The 17,550-nt window shown below is 40.5% G+C and overlaps 1 protein-coding gene across 1 annotated transcript in view; it reads left to right on the top strand.

The window, feature by feature from the left end:
- The window catches only part of SDK1 (sidekick cell adhesion molecule 1), a 423,082-nt gene that overhangs the window by 321,087 nt on the left and 84,445 nt on the right, over nucleotides 1-17,550 (top strand). The window contains exons 21-25 of the mRNA XM_061356969.1: nucleotides 1,334-1,525; nucleotides 3,689-3,810; nucleotides 11,952-12,061; nucleotides 14,489-14,639; nucleotides 16,822-17,059. Coding sequence (XP_061212953.1) covers nucleotides 1,334-1,525; nucleotides 3,689-3,810; nucleotides 11,952-12,061; nucleotides 14,489-14,639; nucleotides 16,822-17,059 — 813 coding nt within the window. The remainder of the gene's footprint in view (nucleotides 1-1,333; nucleotides 1,526-3,688; nucleotides 3,811-11,951; nucleotides 12,062-14,488; nucleotides 14,640-16,821; nucleotides 17,060-17,550) is intronic.

The following is a 17,550-nucleotide window of genomic DNA, read 5'->3' as shown; positions in this document are numbered from 1 at the left end:
CAGCTCACATCTCTTAAACTCACAGAAATATTTGTCTCACCATGCTTTTTGAGTTCATGAGATGATGTTTCCTTGTTGATTAATGCCATAAGGTATTTTGCTATGACAATTTGTATATGTTAATCAGCTTGTCATGATATTTTTAAAGAAAAAAAAAAAACCCTCAAGCCCCCCAGCTGGGCTGAATTCCTCACCTTCGATGATGGGAACAGGAACCCAGTAGGGAGTTTCTCTAGCCAGCTTGCCTCGTGCATGGTTCACTCAGTGGGGTTCCTTTCTGTTAGTCCTTTTCACTCACTTCCATTTCACAGGCATTCAAGAGCTGTGTTGTGGCTTTTCCCCCCCTGAGTCAAATCACAAAGAAAGCTGCAATCAGGCAAACTTTTCAGACAGTCTTTCTGGAGACTGGCACAGTGAGGTTCAAATGGGTTCAAACGTGAATAAAGTGGGGCTGGGCAGGAGGAGGACAAGGAGATCTGGAGGTAAAATTGAGCAAATCAGCCAGTAGAAAGTTTCAAAAGTTCTTGGAAGGCAAATGGTTATAAAAGTGACAAAAAGGAAAGCCTGGTTATGAGAGAAGAATAATACGGAGGTCAAGGTGAGTCAATTTTGGACAATACATGGGCTACACTCTGGTTTTGAAAGAAAGGATAATGATTCACCCTGCTGAAAGATTTGTGCAAGGAGCAAGCAGTGGGAAGTAGAGGTTTTTCAGTTCCTAGAAGATTTCCATATTATTCCTGCCTGATTGTTATTGTCAGATTTGTGTTTCTAGATACACAGCAGCAAAGGTTACTTCAGCCTGAAAGGGGGATAGCTCTACTAAGCACATACAGAATTTTAATTAGATATTTCTGCTGGTGAGAAGATGTTGTATTTTCCAGTGTTTCTTCCTATTTGTTTCATAGAGTTCACGGAATGTGAGACCACCCTTCAGAGAGATTATCCCCAGATTTTCTAGTCAGTTTGTAGCAAGCACTTTATCGTCATAAAAAGAGACAATCTGTTGAGACTCCATGTCCTCCTCCATCTGTAATCTGGTGGGTAGATGATACCAGATGGGGTACCTACATCAATTGTGTATTGGAAATAAGATTAGAAAAAATACTTGGGTATTGTAGCCAATGTTTATTTCAACCTTTTTTTTCTGCTTATAAAAGGTGACCACAATGGAGCAGAGTAAGAAATAAGTCATACCAGCATGGATCAGAAGCAAATCTTTCAGATGAAGGAATTTACCAGTGTCTAGGTTATTGTGAAACTGTGCTTTAGAAGAAAAACTAGAGCCCACCACTGCTCAGAGTCCCCTGACTTCTGTGTGATTGCTTTTCAGGGTACCAGATCTCCTGGGAGGTGTATGGCAGGAATGAGTCTCGTTTTGCCCGCATGCTGCCTAACACCACGCTGGAGTACAAGATCACAGGGCTGTCATCACTCACTACCTACACCATTGAGGTGGCAGCTGTGACTGCAAAAGGGAGTGGATGGATTACGTCTTCCACCATCTCTTCTGGTGTGCCCCCAGGTTGGTGAAACAAGTTAAAATAGGGCTGCTCAGCCTGGAGAAGAGAAGCTGTGTGGAGACCTCATAGCAGCCATCCAGTATCTGAAGGGGGTCTGAAGAATGCCAGAAAGGGACTATTCATCAGAGACTGCACTGACAGGACAAGGGGTGATGGGTTTAAACTGAAACAGGGATTTTATTTGGACATAAGGAAGAAATTCTTTACTGTGAAAATGGTGAGGCACTGGAACAGGCTGCCCAAGGAGGCTGTGAATGCTCCATTCTTGTCAGTGTTCAAGCCCAGGTTGGACAGAGCCTTGGTCAGCGTGGTCTGGTGTGAGGTGTCCCTGCCCATGACAGGGGGTTGGAACCAGATGATCTTAAGGTTCTTTCCAACCCAAACCATTCTATGATTCTTCAAGTCTGTGTGTTCCAAAGATCACAAATTGTTTTAATTCAGTAATAATTAAAATGGTTTTCTTTATAAAGCATTGGAATTCTTTACACCAATTTCATTTTTAGAACAGGTGAAAAAGTTAACATGAACAAACTTGCAATTTGAGATTACCAGAAAGTTTAGGCTGTTTAATACAAATACAAAAGAAGTTACAGGGGTGGCAGAAGGAATGGACAAACAATAAAGTGGATACCATACAAAATCTCTTGACATTTACAAAGTAACATAAGAATGTACCTGAATCATTTGAAAAAGTGCTGCTTTGGGGGAGAAACAGAGTTTGTATAAGGGGAAGTTTTTTTCATTTCTGTGCTGTATAGCTTATGTCGCCTATGGGAGGTCACTTGTATAAAGAAACTAAAATCTTATTTACAAGATAAGGGAGTTGTGGCCCAAGAAGGGTTTGGGAGGAGGTTGTCCTGTGCTGCACTGTTTGAATTACCATTTGGGCACCTCTAAATTCACCCTTGTTTGCATTTTGGTTTTAACATTCTACCCTCTCCCTCAACCAGTCTAGAAAACCAATTCACACAAACAAGCAGTCTCAGTTAGTGTATAGGTTATAGAAGTAGAATTTTCCAAAGTGAGCAGTTACTGTACGTCACTGAGGGTAATCCACTTTTTACCTTTTCCGGTATTTTTGAACTTTTCTGGATGTCTTGAAGTATGTTTGCCTTTCTTTTCCCTAATCACAGGTAATTGTGACAAGCTATAGACTGGATCAATGCCATGCTCCCTGTTGTTAGCCAGATAACAGCATTATCCTGCTTGGTCAGGGTTAGTTTATTGATTGTAGTTCCCACAAACTTGAAGTAAGAATCAAGAAATACTGTGGATTTGTGCAGACTTGAAGTATATGCCAAAAAGCTGCTTATTTTTTACCTGTTGCATTTGCACATAGTGCAGTATTATGAATAATTACTGATAATTGGTAAGTAATTTCCATTACTTACCAATACAGGTACTATTGGGAATTTATTCTAAGCAATCTATATTTAATCTCTTTGCTGGGCTTGCTTTTGTTGATAATTCAGATAATATTAAAAATGTACATACTGCTGTGAGCTTGACTGATGGGAAGGAAAAATCTGATTGAGGCCCCAGATTCTTCCTTGTAGAAGGTCACCCTCTTTATCTGGAACAGAAATTAAACAACAACAACAAAAGCTACTTTATTCAGGCATCAGAAATGCTCTCTAAACCCCATCTTATTATAGGCTAACGTAAGTATCACAAAGTCCTTCCCATACACTATACTAAAATTAGAGTCTTATTCTGCTGTTAATAATCATAGTTGTATGTACTCTAAGAAGTAAGTAAAAATTATTGTCATTTGATTCTGGAGAAACAGAAATACAGTGGAGTTAGGTGACCTGGTGAGTGACTGGCAGATCTGGAATTGGGAAGTACCTTCCTCCCTTGAGCCACCACGCTTTGTCACTTGTGCAGCTTCTCTAAAATAGTAGTAGTAATCCTGTAGATGGGCTCTGTCTTTTCTCATTTGACCTGTAAAGATGTGGTGTGTGCCCAGAGCAGCAGAACGAGTAATGCTGTAATGGTGTACCAAATATAGTAATGGTCTACCAAAAAGAAAAAACCCACAGCTATTTGTTTTGTTGCAATTGTTACCAAGGTATTTTATATGCTGAAACACTGAACGTCAGCCTGTGTTACAGGGCCCTAGACAAAGAGCTTTTCCACACTCATTTACATTTCTATTTCTTCAGAGCTTCCAGGTCCTCCATCCAACCTGGTGATTTCCAACATCAGTCCTCGCTCTGCCACACTTCAGTTCCGGCCAGGCTATGATGGCAAAACCACCATCTCCAAGTGGATAGTTGAAGGCCAGGTATGTCCCTGACAAAAAGCTCTTAGTTAAGTTTCAGAGGAGTTAAAAAGGGTCTAATTAGTGAACTGCTGTTTGATTACAGGTTTTGTTTAACTTTGGATCAAAGCTCTTCAGTAAATGGCCTGGTGGTACCTGTCCAGGGGATCCTGGAAAGGTTTGAATGTGGGGGCACTTGAGAGGCTTAGCTGAGAAATGTCTGTGTGGTAGCCAGTGACAAAAGGGATGTGTGAATGCTGTAACCTCTGTTCAAAAGAACAAAAGAAAAAAGTTTGGTATTTATATCTATGTGTGTGTGTGTGTGTGTGTGAGAGAGAGAGAGAGAGAATGCTTATCCTTTAAGTAATGCATATGGATTTTTGTAAAGTAGCTTTTAGGTTCAGAATAACATCGGATGCATCATCAGCAACACCTACAGCAGAACTTCAGTCCATCCATTTACTTAGGAAAGGATTTGAAACCTGTGTTTAGGTTCTGTTGGATGTATTTTCAAACCAGATGCAAACCTGGAATTATTATCTCAGACAGGCAGAGGTATAGGAAGAACTGCACTGAACAGTAAAGATACCATTACTCATGAGACTGAGTGTAGTTTTCTGTCTTATAATGAAATATACTGAGGTTTTCTGTCCAGGCTTCTATATATGAACAGGGTGAATTCTCTTCTTCATCAGCTTTAAACAATATCCCTCTTTCTGCTGTCATTATGCCTTGGAGGAGTTACATATTCCTCATTTGTTCTCTTGACAGATGAGCTTTGCTTCTTCATTCCCACCCACAGATCTTTATAAATAATATAATCTGTTTTTAAGACCAAATGTTGGACTTCTTAAATCATCGTCACCACCTCGACATGTTGATACAATCACTTTACTTGGTAATGAGATTGTTGTGAACAAGTTGGTACATTCTGTACCATTTACATACTCAATGCATATAACAGAATCAAACACTGAAATCCTATAATATAGTGGCTTGGCACATTCTGAGAAGCATTTTTGTGGTGGATAAATTGTTGTTGCTAGGAATTTGTTAATTCTGTGAGTTTCAGAGCACCACTGAAGTGAAATGAATGCTTTAAAACTGCGATAATAATTCCCATTAAGTTCATCTGCATGCTTGAAGCGTCCCAGGTACAAATAGGGGTTGAAGGATTTTTGGTGTGCAGGGAGGAAAGGGCGATCTTGTTCACAAACCCTCATCATCATCTCACATGTTGCCAGAAAAGTCAAGGGCTTAGTGGTTCTGATAGATCCTGGATCCAGGAGTCTTTGCTCCACTTGGGGAAGGAGCACAGCAAAATCTTTGTGGAGTCCAGGCAGTTCTTTTCACCAAATACCCTGCAAGTTTCTCTGCACTGTACCTCATTAGCTTTGGTGTAACAAGAAATGCTGTTCCGAGTGGATTCAATTAAGCAAGCAAAAGAGTAATCTTGCTCCCATGATTAACAAAAATCTTTTCAGATATGCAGGTAAATTGGTGGCTCCTTAAGGATATAGCAAATCTTGTTCCCAGCATGACAGCTGCATATGATCCTTTGTTCACAGCCCCTTTCTGCCAGTACTCCAACTCTCTCTCTCTTAAAGTGGCATTTCACAGCATCCTTAGCCAGTCTAAACCAGAGCTCTGGTTGTTCTGCTCCCATTCTCTCTCCTCATCCTCATCACTCTTGTTCTGACTTTCTTACTCCTGCCGTCTGCACACACCAGTTCTGGTGTGATCATACCCAGAGCTGCAACAAGACTTGATCCAGCCAAGAACAAATGAGTTTCAGACAGTTTAACTCTGCACAGACTATGTGTGATCAGAAGAGCCCCATTACAAGGGGAGGGGATGGGAACATGGTAGCGGGAGCAGAGATGAGGGCAAAAATGACATTGATCTAAGCTGCCTTGAACCTGCCTTCTGGACTTGACAGGTTTCCCTGCCTACCTTTCAAAGACACTCAGGCTTTCACAAAACAGCTGCAAGTCACACCCCAGTGTTCACTTTTGCCTTTCATGTAGTTTGTTGTAGGCAGTTAAATATCTGTGCTGGGATGCAGTCTACTGTTGCAACACCTTTATTTTATCATAGACAACCATAACTGTTCCTTAGGACCACATTAGATAGGAGGGCAGTAGGTATACCCAAGCCACCACAGTGTTTTCTATGAACATTGAACATGAACATATAGGGAGGATGTTTTTTCCTTCTGGGTCTTTTGTTCACTGGCCCATGTACAGCTTTTAATAGCAGTGTTATGTTTCATGCCTTAGCATTAAATTAAAAGCCACTTAAGGTGTGGTTTTGCATACTCTGATTTTAAAACAGGTAGAATTGCCAAGTGTTAGGATCGCAATTAACTTTTAAAACACTAATTTATATGTTCTACTTTGCAATTAATCAGTTGAATTAGAGACTAACTAATCTGTCCAAGCAGGTTCAGGCACTATATCTCTATCCATTCACAAATGTTTTGACCATTAGCCTTTCTGAAAGCTTGCAACAAGGTTCACAGTAGGTGAAAACAGCTAATAGATTGCAAAAAAGTGTGTTGCAGTTTACTAAGTCCTTGTGCAGCATGACCTCTCCTGAAGAAGGAGAACCAGATTGATCTCACACACAGGTCTGTTCCTTCTGCACAGTACTTCTGCTCTTGGTGGGTTCAATATGACCAACAAATACCTGGTACTGTCATGCATTTATCTGGGATCTGACTGTGTGGCCAGGTGATAGCTTTCCATTGGACATTCCTTATATACTGTGACTTCTCTTTCATATCTACTGGGAATACACTCTTTACTCTGAATGTCCAAGTCCTTACAGACAAATTTCAGCTGTTTTATATTCACGCACACAAATAGCCTGCCACCAACATGTTTTTCTTTATTCCTTTATGTGGCATGAAGCTTCCTTGATAAGGGCAGGTGTAGAAAATGTTTCAAGTATTCCATTTTGGCTAAGTGCCATTTCTGAAGTCTGATACTTCATGAACAATTTGTATGAAAAACACAGCTGGGAATTGCAGATGACGTGAAATTTTGTACATCTGGCCTTGGCTTCTGCTTTTTGTGCTGGGGTGTAAATTCACAGGGGCCACTGTGGAACTAATTCTCAATTATGTCAGTGAGCATGAGGGGAGAATCAGGTCTTTAAGATTTTAGTGCTGGTAGATACCAAAGTATCAAGCTTTAAAAAACTCCTGCGTCTGTGTTTCCAGTGAAGCTGCATTTTGTACTTCTGAAGGGATTTCTTAAACATTAGGCTGTTTTTTTTCCATCATTCAATCTAGACTCAGAGGAGTGGAGGAAACTGGATTTCCAGAGGGCTAAAAAAATGGACGAATGCTGTTTAAAGAAGATTTCTAACATTATTTTTCCATTACATACAGTATAATTTAAAGAGAGGAGGGCATAATGTAATATAAAGGTTCTGCTGAGACTTGTTCAGAGGGACCAGCAGCAACAGTCTTCTGGCATTGACACTCATGGGTAATGTGTTGATCCCCAAAGAATTCCAGTAAATCCTTCCAATCATCTTGTACTCTCAGATGCAGTTAGACTATATATTGCTGATATTTTTTCTGGCAATTTTCAGCCAAGCATGACTATGAATCCCTGCTGCTGTTCATGTGGTTTCATGTTTGTAGTCTCTTGTCTGCTGCAATCCAGTTTCAGCTTATTCTTTGCACACTGGATTTTTCCTGGGGTTTTGCCAGGAGAAGTGCATAAGTGACATCATCATGAGTGCCCCTTGGTGGGTGCTCAGTCCACAGCTTGGACTTTTCCAGAGGCTGATCAGAAAAGCTGGGCTAACTTCTGAGTTTGGTGTGGGTTTTGGGTGGTTAATGCTACTGTGCAGACAGCAGATGACCTGTGGAATGGCGGAAGGCTGCTCACGAAGAGTTGTTGCATGTCATAAAGCCATGAGTATATGCACTAATATGGAGTGGGTTTGCTTAAAGCCTTTCTGCTGGTTTTAGGGAGGTTTTGTATGAATATCATGGTGAGCAGAAGCAGAGTTTCAGCATAGCAAAACCTTTAAAGTATTATCACTGTATTCGCTTGTAAAGCTGTGAGCTGGGAAAGACGTCGTAACTTTAACCATGAATTGATTTGGTTTTGTGGGTTAAGTCAGTGACCCGGACAGGCTTCATTCATTGTACAAGGTGATGTCTCTTGGTGTGTCTTGTTTTACTTTGGAGCTGATAAATATAAAGTGTCTGAAACTCTGGACAATTTTATGCCTTTGCCAATCTTTAAATCAAAAATGGCTGAATCGATTTAAGGATTTTGTAAGTTAAAAAATGGCACCCAGGCTGACACCCTGTAAACCGGATTTCTCCCAAAGTAGCTTCAGACTGTGAGTTATGGACCTCTAAAATGAAAACTGTGACATATCTTGAACTGTAGTAGAACACAGGGTACTTCTATAATGTACAGAAGCACTGTGTTTTCCTTTCCTGCAGTTAGTACTTCATAACTGGTCAAAATTTTGGAAGCATTACAGTCTTCTACAAAATATCACAGCAAATTAATTTTTCATTCCAAATTTTAATTATTGTGGGTTTCTTTTAAGTCACATGGCTGCAGTTTTGCTTATCTAGTGCATTCCATCAGAAAACATTGAGTTGCTTTATAAAATGTGTACTGTTTTCCTTTTTGGAGAAGCTAATGCAGGGAGAAGTGGTTCTGCCATCACACCCAGCGTTGTTTTATACTGCCTCATTTCCGTAATAGTAAATGAATATGCCCTTTTATTGAATGTAATGCCCTGAGAGATGGGAATGGATGTGCTAACTTGTGGTGGCTGATCATTATGAAGAGTTATATGAAGTGTCACAGTGGGCATAGGTGTTTTCATTGTGGCAGTCCTGGAGCCTCCGGGGGATTGTGGCCCTATCGTACAGAGAACTGTGGAGATGCAGAGTACATTTCTTAAGGAGTTTTAATGCCAAGAGTAACAGAAAAGCAGTTGGTGTTCTCATCTGCCTCCAAAACCAACGCACACATGTGCATTTCTCAACAAACATGATCCTCTTCTGAAGTTTGCGTACAGTGTTATCCAAAAAACAGTTTCAAGAAAGAAGCCTCTGACTTTATTCTATGCAGAGCAGCTCACAGTGGACTCTCTTGCCCCTCAAAGGACTCTTTTATCTTTACCACTGCCCATAGTTCTTTTTGCCCCATGGGAATCCCTTTGTACTCGGATTCTTGAAACTGATATGTTTCCTCTGATCTGACATCAGAGTGTTTCAGCAGAAATAATTTCCTTTTGATTGAAGAGGCTGAAATTGGAATCTACTATAGATCTCGTGGAAGTTAAAAATATAGAAGTCCATCACTGAAAGTTCTTTCCTAAGACTCATTTCACAGATTATTGCTATAAATTAAACTGATTTTGAGTAACATTGACCCAGAATTGCTTGGCTGTACAAGGCAGAGGTCATGAAAAAGTCCCCAGGCTGTTCACCAAGCTGCCCTACATTCACCCTTTAATCCTCCCCACACAATCAGCACTCTTTTAAAACATACTGCTGATTTCAGTATGAGATCTAACCCGCTGAGTTAGTTTCCCAAATGCTGGCACCAGATCCTGGGATCATTACAAGGTATTATTCTAGCTAAAGCAAGTTCCTAGTATATTTGTCTTAAGGTCTTTTGTTGAGTCACAGCACTATATGTGTGGGTGATTGTTTTGCTGCCTCTTCATCACTATGATTTGGCAGAAAATGAGTCTGAAAGCGGTTAATGGGGACTGTCAACACTGATGCTTTGCCCCAGGGTCTCCCACCTCCCGGTATGGGTAGCGGCCACCAGAGCTTGGGAACAGCCAATGTGATGGGCTTGGTTGGCATCTGCCATTTCATCAGTAGGCTGCACCCATCATTCCTAGAGCATTCACAACCAGAAAAGCTCTCTCCTGGAATAGCTTTTGAGGCATTTGCCATAGTCCTGGGCACATGGAAGCTTTTGCTGCTTCTCAATCAGTAAAAAACCTTAATCTTTCCACCTTTGCAGCCAGCTGGTAAATGTCTAGCTGCAGAGCAGGCAGGATGGGGGGGGGGAGTTTGGACACCTCTCAGGTTTGAGTCGATGTCAATTGTTCACAGCCCTGTGAGCCTCTGGGTCTGAACCATGTGGTCCTTAATGGGTATTAATGACCTGCCTGCTGCTGCATGACAATTGAAACCTGCGGTCTTTTTTCTTTTTATTCCATTTCTTTTTTTTATTTTTGCTTTGCAAGAAATACTTTAATAAGCTCTTACTGTTCTTAGAATACAAAAGGACAGCTACCTCACTACTGGAGATTATTTGCTGCCTCCAAAGCACTGCGGATTGTTGCTATAGAATTACTGCAGCACTTCAAGGTGATGTTGTTAAGAGCAAGGAGTTTTGCAAAAATAAGCATTTACTATAGACATTTTAAAAGTATTAATCAAAAACTCCATCAATAAAAAGTGTTTTCTGTTTCCCTCACTGAGATCAACCCTCACTTCCTTTCTTTGTTCAGACAGGGTGTTTTGAAAAATGCTCTTTATCATCTGTTCTCTGGGTTCAGTTTAGGGCTGTTCTGTTTCACTGTGCAGACCTGCCCCAAATCTACTAAAACTTATGGAGCTCAGTTGGGACTGGGAATTTTGAAAGGCTCATAATCTTCACTGACATCTATTCTATATGTTGTTTGGTGCATGGCAATGTCCTTTGTAACTACGAAGACTGAAAGGCCCATCCAGACCTGTGCAACCACATCCCTTCATGAAAGCAGTCCTTTGCTAGAAGATCACAGTGGCTTCTTTTCACAGTGCAATGCAAAACTTATTTCTTTGACCTAATTTTCCTTGTGTCATTTCTTCATACACAAACATAAATATGTAGCACATCAAATCCTGGGTGAGCAAAGAACTAAAACATCTATAAATAAATCAGGCTGCTTCTCTGAAGGGGAAAAAAAAAAAATGAATGAAACCTAACTTTTGTTTCTAAGTACTTGGGTATTGAGTGCTTTGACAGTGTCTATGGTTGTAACCAGTATTTAGAACTCGTAAGGGATCTGTTTAAAAAAGATTAAAGGAAATAGCTCTTTACACAGTGGGTTGTGAGCTTCTGGATTTGTTGCCACAGCAGTCTGTGGGAGCAGATAGTGTCACTAGGTTGAAAAAGGATTAGGCATCTTCAGGGATAATAATAAGTCTGTAAATAGATGCTAAAGGGAATAGCTGTCTATGTACCCTCTGATATCCCTCAGTCCATGATTGTGGATACCAGAGTAGGGAGAAGGAACTGCACTGCAGGTACTGCCCTTTGTACTATGGTTGAAACACCAGAGCAAATGTACATAGTCCTAGAGAATTCTCTTGGTGAGTGTTTTTGAGGATCCCATGTGTTTCAGCACTTATGAATCTCCAAAGCCCAGCCTCTACCACATCTCTTCTGTCTCCTCCACACTCCTGTGTGCTCCACAACCCTGCTTACAGATGCTACCATAGTCCAGGGTCCCAAGTCAGACTCTGATCTTCATATCATGTCTTATTGACTTCCTTTTAAGTCCCGATTCAGCTTCATTTTATCTCTAGAAAGCTGTATGGAAAGTAATACTCTCAATTCTCATCACCATTTTGTCTCTTTTAACTCTGCCATAGCTGAGGGACTGTGTTGGGCAACATGTTATGATTAATTAATACAAAGGACTGCACATGGAAAAATCTTGTCTAAGTGCAGACCAGCAGATAAGGATAAAACACTTTTGTTCTTTGACTTTGTTCTTCTTTCTCTATTTTCATTTCTGTGGCATTCTGCCTCCATTGAGAATTGGTTAGTATGCATCAGCTCCTATGAGTTATTAGCAAGGCTATTTTTCATTTCCTTATATCACTACTCAATACTTCTCTATTGTGCCAGTGAGATTGAACAGGGTATTAGTGCTCTCATGGTGTGTTTTTGGAATAGATCTTGTCAGAGGATCCCAGTGAAGTCCCAACAGGTACAAGGAAACTTGGCTGTAAATAGCTAGTGCCTTGTCATATAAAAATTACTATTAACTAGATAATATGCCTAGTCCTTCCACTGCTTTGATGACACACCTTCTAAAAGAGGTTATATATGTAATCTTTTATCTGTGTTTATTCTGTTTTGTGTTCTTTCTGACCTTTCCATGTACAGGTTGGTGTACTGGGTGATGAAGAAGAGTGGGTGAGCCTTCATGAGGTTGAGAATGAACCTGATGCTCAGATGCTAGAGGTACCAAACCTTACTCCTTACACTCATTACAGGTAAGAACAGCAGGTAATTAGCTGCAGCATGAAAAAAATTAGTAAATAGCAGCATGGAACAGCTTTCCTAATCAGAAACATCTGGTTGCGGTTTATATTTTAAACAAAAGGGAAAAGCTTTGCTGTTTTCATAATTTATACTTAAAATTACTTGCCTAATATTGTTAATTACAATTTACATACAATACATTTCATAACTTTAAAAGGAAATCCAAGTGCACAGTGAAATGCTTTTATGGATAACTGATATTTTGTGGCTTCCCTTATCTAAGGGGTTACACACCAGTGTAACATCAGACAGTGACAAATCAATTGTGGTTAAACTGATACAAACTTATGATTACATATTTACGTCGGTTTAAACATCATTTTATTGATTTAGCTGGATTTGATAACATCAGTTAGATGAAACCTTTGTTTATAAGAATTTACCAAGTGAAGCTAAATAGATATATGAAGTGCTTAATCTGACTCAAGTGAATTTACATTATGGGTGCACCTCAGTTAAACGAGATTGATTTCTATATCAATTCAATTCAAGTGATATGTTGCTTTAATATAGACAAGATTTGAGCATTTGAGTGACTTAATCCCAGTGGAAAATACGTTCAGGAAATAGTTTCATGAAATATCATGAAATAATGTGAAGGCTGGGGTTGCAAGGAGGCAAGTGTTACATCAGCTTACTAGAAACTTGTCCATTTTGTGCTGGTTGTAGCACCTTTTAGCTTGCCGATGTGATGTTGTGCGCTAGTACTAGGTGCAACCAAGTAAAGCTCATATGATTTACAACTAATTCAGCACTGGTACGCTAATTTCTTCCCTTTGTCAGCAGCATAGAACATTAAATTTCTCACAGACTCTCCACTGAAGTGGTTTTAAACCTCATCCTCAAGAGCTAAACATTTTACTAAAAGCTCTTTGAAAGTTTTTGAATGTGAGCAGAGATTTCTGGTGCAGAGGTTTAGAAAAATGATCTTCAGGTTGAGATTTTTTTCTCATAAAGGTGGTTCCTTAAAGCTCAAAAGGCAGAGGCGAATAATAAAGTGCAGCTGTACCAGAATTCAGCAGTTAGTGTCCATGCAAAATAAGCCAGACTTGCACATCTAGCAGATGATGGAGAAATGTTTTGGGGATAAAAGATAATGAGGAAGTATATGAGGCATTCAGGGTGGTTGGGTTTTTGTGTTGTTAAACTTCTTGGTTTATTTTACTGCTACATGTCATTTCTGTCTTGTATCCATTGAATTCTGGAGTGATCCCAGTTATGCTGGGAGCTTTCACACTTCCAGTTCTCTGATTCTTTTCATCATTAATCAGCTCCTTGAATTTGCCTGTGGTTTTTTTTTTCCCTCATGCATGCACAGCTACGAGCTTTTTTTTGTTTTCTTTCAGTGTAGAGCAATTTTATATAATATTTTGAAACCTAGGAAGTTGTTGCCAAATTGATTTGCTGTCTTCTGGTCAACTTCAGTCATTGCCTACTGAGGAAATACATCATGAGCACTAATTCTCAGACCACGTCTTTATCGACCAGTTTATTTTCTATATATGGTGCCAGTGTTTGAGAGTGATCTACAAAAGACAGTATTTTTTAATGTGTTTCCTTTAATGCATTTTCTAGGGAGATCAGAGCAGATAAATAAACACTGTAATGTTGACTAATTCACCCTTTTCCCAAGCTCAGTCATTAGGTCCCAAACTGCTGTGCTTAGTATGAACAGGTTAAATATGTATGTGCAAGTGCTGGATACCTGTCATTGCTTATGATGGGTGGGAGTATCTGAAATGTACAGCACGTCTTAATTATTTTGTGCTTCATAACTAAAAGATTTCCCTAAATCTTTTGTGACCCAGTAGGAATTTCTGTTGCAGAAAAGATCGTTTCAAGCAGACAGGGTATTTTTTTAAGGGCATATACCCATATTAACTAACCTAATCTTTCCTGTGCAGGAAGGATGAAAATGCAGCACAGGAATAAATCAGCTTCTTCCAAGCACTAATTGAGGGGAAATGTTATCACTAGTATATTTTTTATATTGACAGGGAATGAGAATATCTGAAGTTTGATATTTTAATACCTTTCTGAATGTATTGTACAAGCATTGCAAGAGAAAATCACTTACCGCTAGCATAAGCTCATCAGGCTTGGTATAATTAACATAAATTTCTCACACAAATACTGACGTTTCTAATAGACCTTCAGCTAATCTCATTTTCATTTTTTTTAATACCTGAGAGGATCTGAAAGCAGTTACCATAAAGCATTCAGCTGTGAATACAAAGGGGACCAGCGCACAGCGACCTTTGTGGAATATTTAGAAAGACCTAATTTGTACTTTTCCATCTTTTTTTCTCATTCTGGATAGAGAGGTACCAGTCACTGAGCTGTTACAGTGTGCACTGCATCTCTTTCCTCTGCTCCAGGTTCCGGATGAGGCAGGTGAACGTGGTGGGCCCCAGCCCATTGAGCCAACCCTCCCGCGTCATCCAGACACTGCAGGCCCCACCAGACGTGGCCCCTGGGAGTGTCACCGCACGCACAGCCAGCGAGACCAGCCTCCGGCTGCGATGGGTGGTGAGCTGGGCAGGGAAACGGGGACAGAGGAGAGCCAGGGACTGGTGCTTGGGATGTGGCCACTTCCCCAGGGGTCAGACCAGTGCTACAGAATGACTTTTCCTTGTGTTCGGCAGAAGGAGTAATAGCAAAATTATTTCCTTTTCAGAATAGTCGGAAATCTGAGACTTACCTTAAGTGCTTTATTAATCACAGGAACTGCATACTGCCACTATTCTGCCACTTCATCAGAGGATATACTCTTCCAGTACCTAAAGGGGCCAACAAGAAAGCTGGAGAGGGATTCTTTTTACAAGGGCATGTAGTGACAGGACAAGGGGAAATGATTTCAAACTGAAAGAGGGGAGATTTAGGTTAGACATTTGGAAGCTCTTCACTATGAGGGTGGTGAGGCACTGGCACAGGGTGCCTAGAGAAGCTGTGACTGTCCCATCCTTGGCAGTGTTCGTGTTTGGACGGGGCTTGGAGCAACCTGCTCTAGTGGAAGGTGTCCCTGCCCATGGCAGGGGGTTGGAACTGGATGGTCTTTAAGGTCTCTTCCAACTCAAACCATTCTGAGTCTATAAATATATGCCTGTGTGTAAAACCTTGGCTTTTAAGAGTCTAGTAGCACAGTCTGGGTCAACGTGTGGGACAGGGATATAACACTTGAGCCAATTTGCAGTTTTCTAGGGCTCAGTTGTTTGCACAAAACAGAAGGCACACACCAGCCATTGGCAATCATCCTGCAAATACTGAGCTAAGAGTTCCAAGGCAGCACATTACACTCCTGTACGAACATTATATTTATGTGAAAAGGTGTGTAGTTATGTGATAAAATGTAGAAAGAAATGATTAATTGGGAAGTTGCAGTGATTGCTGATATTGTTATGCCCCTTTGACTGTCTCAGTTGCCTGCAGAGTTGCTGCATTGGGATTTACTTGGCAATTAACCTGCTCCAGAATGGTTTTTCTTCTCCCCTGTTAGGCAGAATTTTCCACTGGGGTTACTGTAGTGTGAAGTTGATGAAGCACAGGTTCTTTTGCCCAAATGTTAGCTTTTCCATGCATAAACTCATCATGGCTGGAAGTCAAGAAAATCAGGCTTAAAAACAGGAGGGTTTTTGTCCTGTCAGAAAGGAGTAATTGCAGTTTTTCAGAGGGACACTACTTAAATCTGAACCTTGAAAACTTGAAGGTGTCACCTCGCTATCCATAGAAAAGCTGTTGCAGTTCATTTGATAAGACCCACATCACTCACTCGTGGTTTTACTGTGTGAACAACGTGCCCACATCATTAAAACTTTGGTATGATCCAGACCTACATATCTCCCATCAAAATTCACTTAAGGTTGTTTTAAGGCACTTCAAAACATTTTTAAGATTATGCTTCCTTTCTGTGCTACCTAGAAGCCTGGTTTTCGGAGTCAAACTGTGCAGGGTTCAGGAGGAGCAGCAGCCACAGCTAAAAGTGACCTCATACACCTTTTTCTTGCTTAATAATACCAGTATTTGAAAGTGCTTAATGTCTTCTTTTTTTTCAAAACCCTCCAGTGAATCTGTGTACCCCTGGGAGCTGGGAATTCCTTCCTTCCTGAAGAATAAGGGTCACATTTCTAGCCCTGCTTACCTGCGGGATAGTCTTCTAAGCTGTGAAATGTTAATGTGTATCAAACCTTTCCAGTGACACAGAACTGAATCTCAGCCATCCATGGCATCACATAGTTTAACAGGGGAAAAACTCTAAACTTCATGAAGTAGGCTAATTATTTCACATTTTAATCTCTGAAATTGCTTGGGGAGTTTAGAATACCAGAAGAAATCTCTGCTGATAAATGAGTAGGCAGAGAATCAGTAAAAACTCTACGATAAATGAATTTGTCACATGCTTCAGCAATTTATCATTCATTTCCATAATTAATCACAAAGCTCTGAAATACATTGTATTCATATCATCTCTGTTGCTACACCCACTGCAAGTGGCATATGTTTTTGGTAAAAATAAGGAAAAAATCAACAAGAGAATTTCAAGCAACAGAAATTTAGAGATCATGAAACATAAAGAAAATACAAAATCGACCTCTTGATCTTTTTGACTTTCCTATAGCCTTATACAACTTCAGACAGCCTTGGTATATAGTTTGGGAAGCCCTGGCAGTGTGGTCTGTATAGGAATATTGTCCTTTTCTTTGTCGTTTGCCAGCCCCTCCCTGACACACAATATAATGGCAATCCAGAGTCAGTGGGGTACAGGATAAAGTTCTGGCGTGTGGATGTGCAGTCTCCCGCCCTGATGAAGGTTATTAATGACCGCTTGGAAAGAGAGTGCACAATTGAAGATCTGGAGGAGTGGACAGAATATGAACTGCAGATCCAGGCTTTCAATGCCATTGGGGCAGGACCATGGAGCGAAGTAGTGAGAGGTCGTACACGGGAGTCTGGTAAGTCAAAGCACTGTAGCTGCTAGGAAGGGCACATCTGAACTTCAGTGTTTTCTGTCCTTTTGTTCTTGGTTGGTTGGTTGGTTTTGGGTGGGGTTTTTGGCTTGTTGATCCATTAAATCTAAAATGAAAGGAAAAAAATCAATCTCTAGTTACCCTGAAGGCAAAAAGACATATAGACATTTGAGGCTGTTATTTATTTCTTTTATTCCTACCATGCTTTATTGCATAACCCTGCAGGTTATGTATTTAAAGCAAACAAAACAACCTCTCCCCATTCCTGCCCTCATTTGGCAGCAGTACAGGCAACAGAAAGAGAACCTTGTCTGGCTGAGCAGGTCTCTCACACTTCCTCTCCCTCCCCACTACACTATTGTCCCTCATTCTCCACCTTTCCCTGTCTGCTTCCAGGCTCAGGAGGATTTTCTTGCAGTTGTGATTATCTGAAATTTAATTTCAAGCACCCAGTAGCTCTAAAATGGCACAAGTTC

This window comes from Neopsephotus bourkii, unplaced genomic scaffold (genome assembly GCF_033783945.1).
Source record: "Neopsephotus bourkii isolate Nb327-2 ecotype Australia unplaced genomic scaffold, CSIRO-AGI_Nbou_v1 NB_882, whole genome shotgun sequence".
NCBI classification, from domain to species: Eukaryota; Metazoa; Chordata; class Aves; order Psittaciformes; family Psittacidae; genus Neopsephotus; species Neopsephotus bourkii.
The sequence above is the reverse complement of the archived record's forward strand: the minus strand, read 5'-3'. Positions and strand labels throughout refer to the sequence as shown.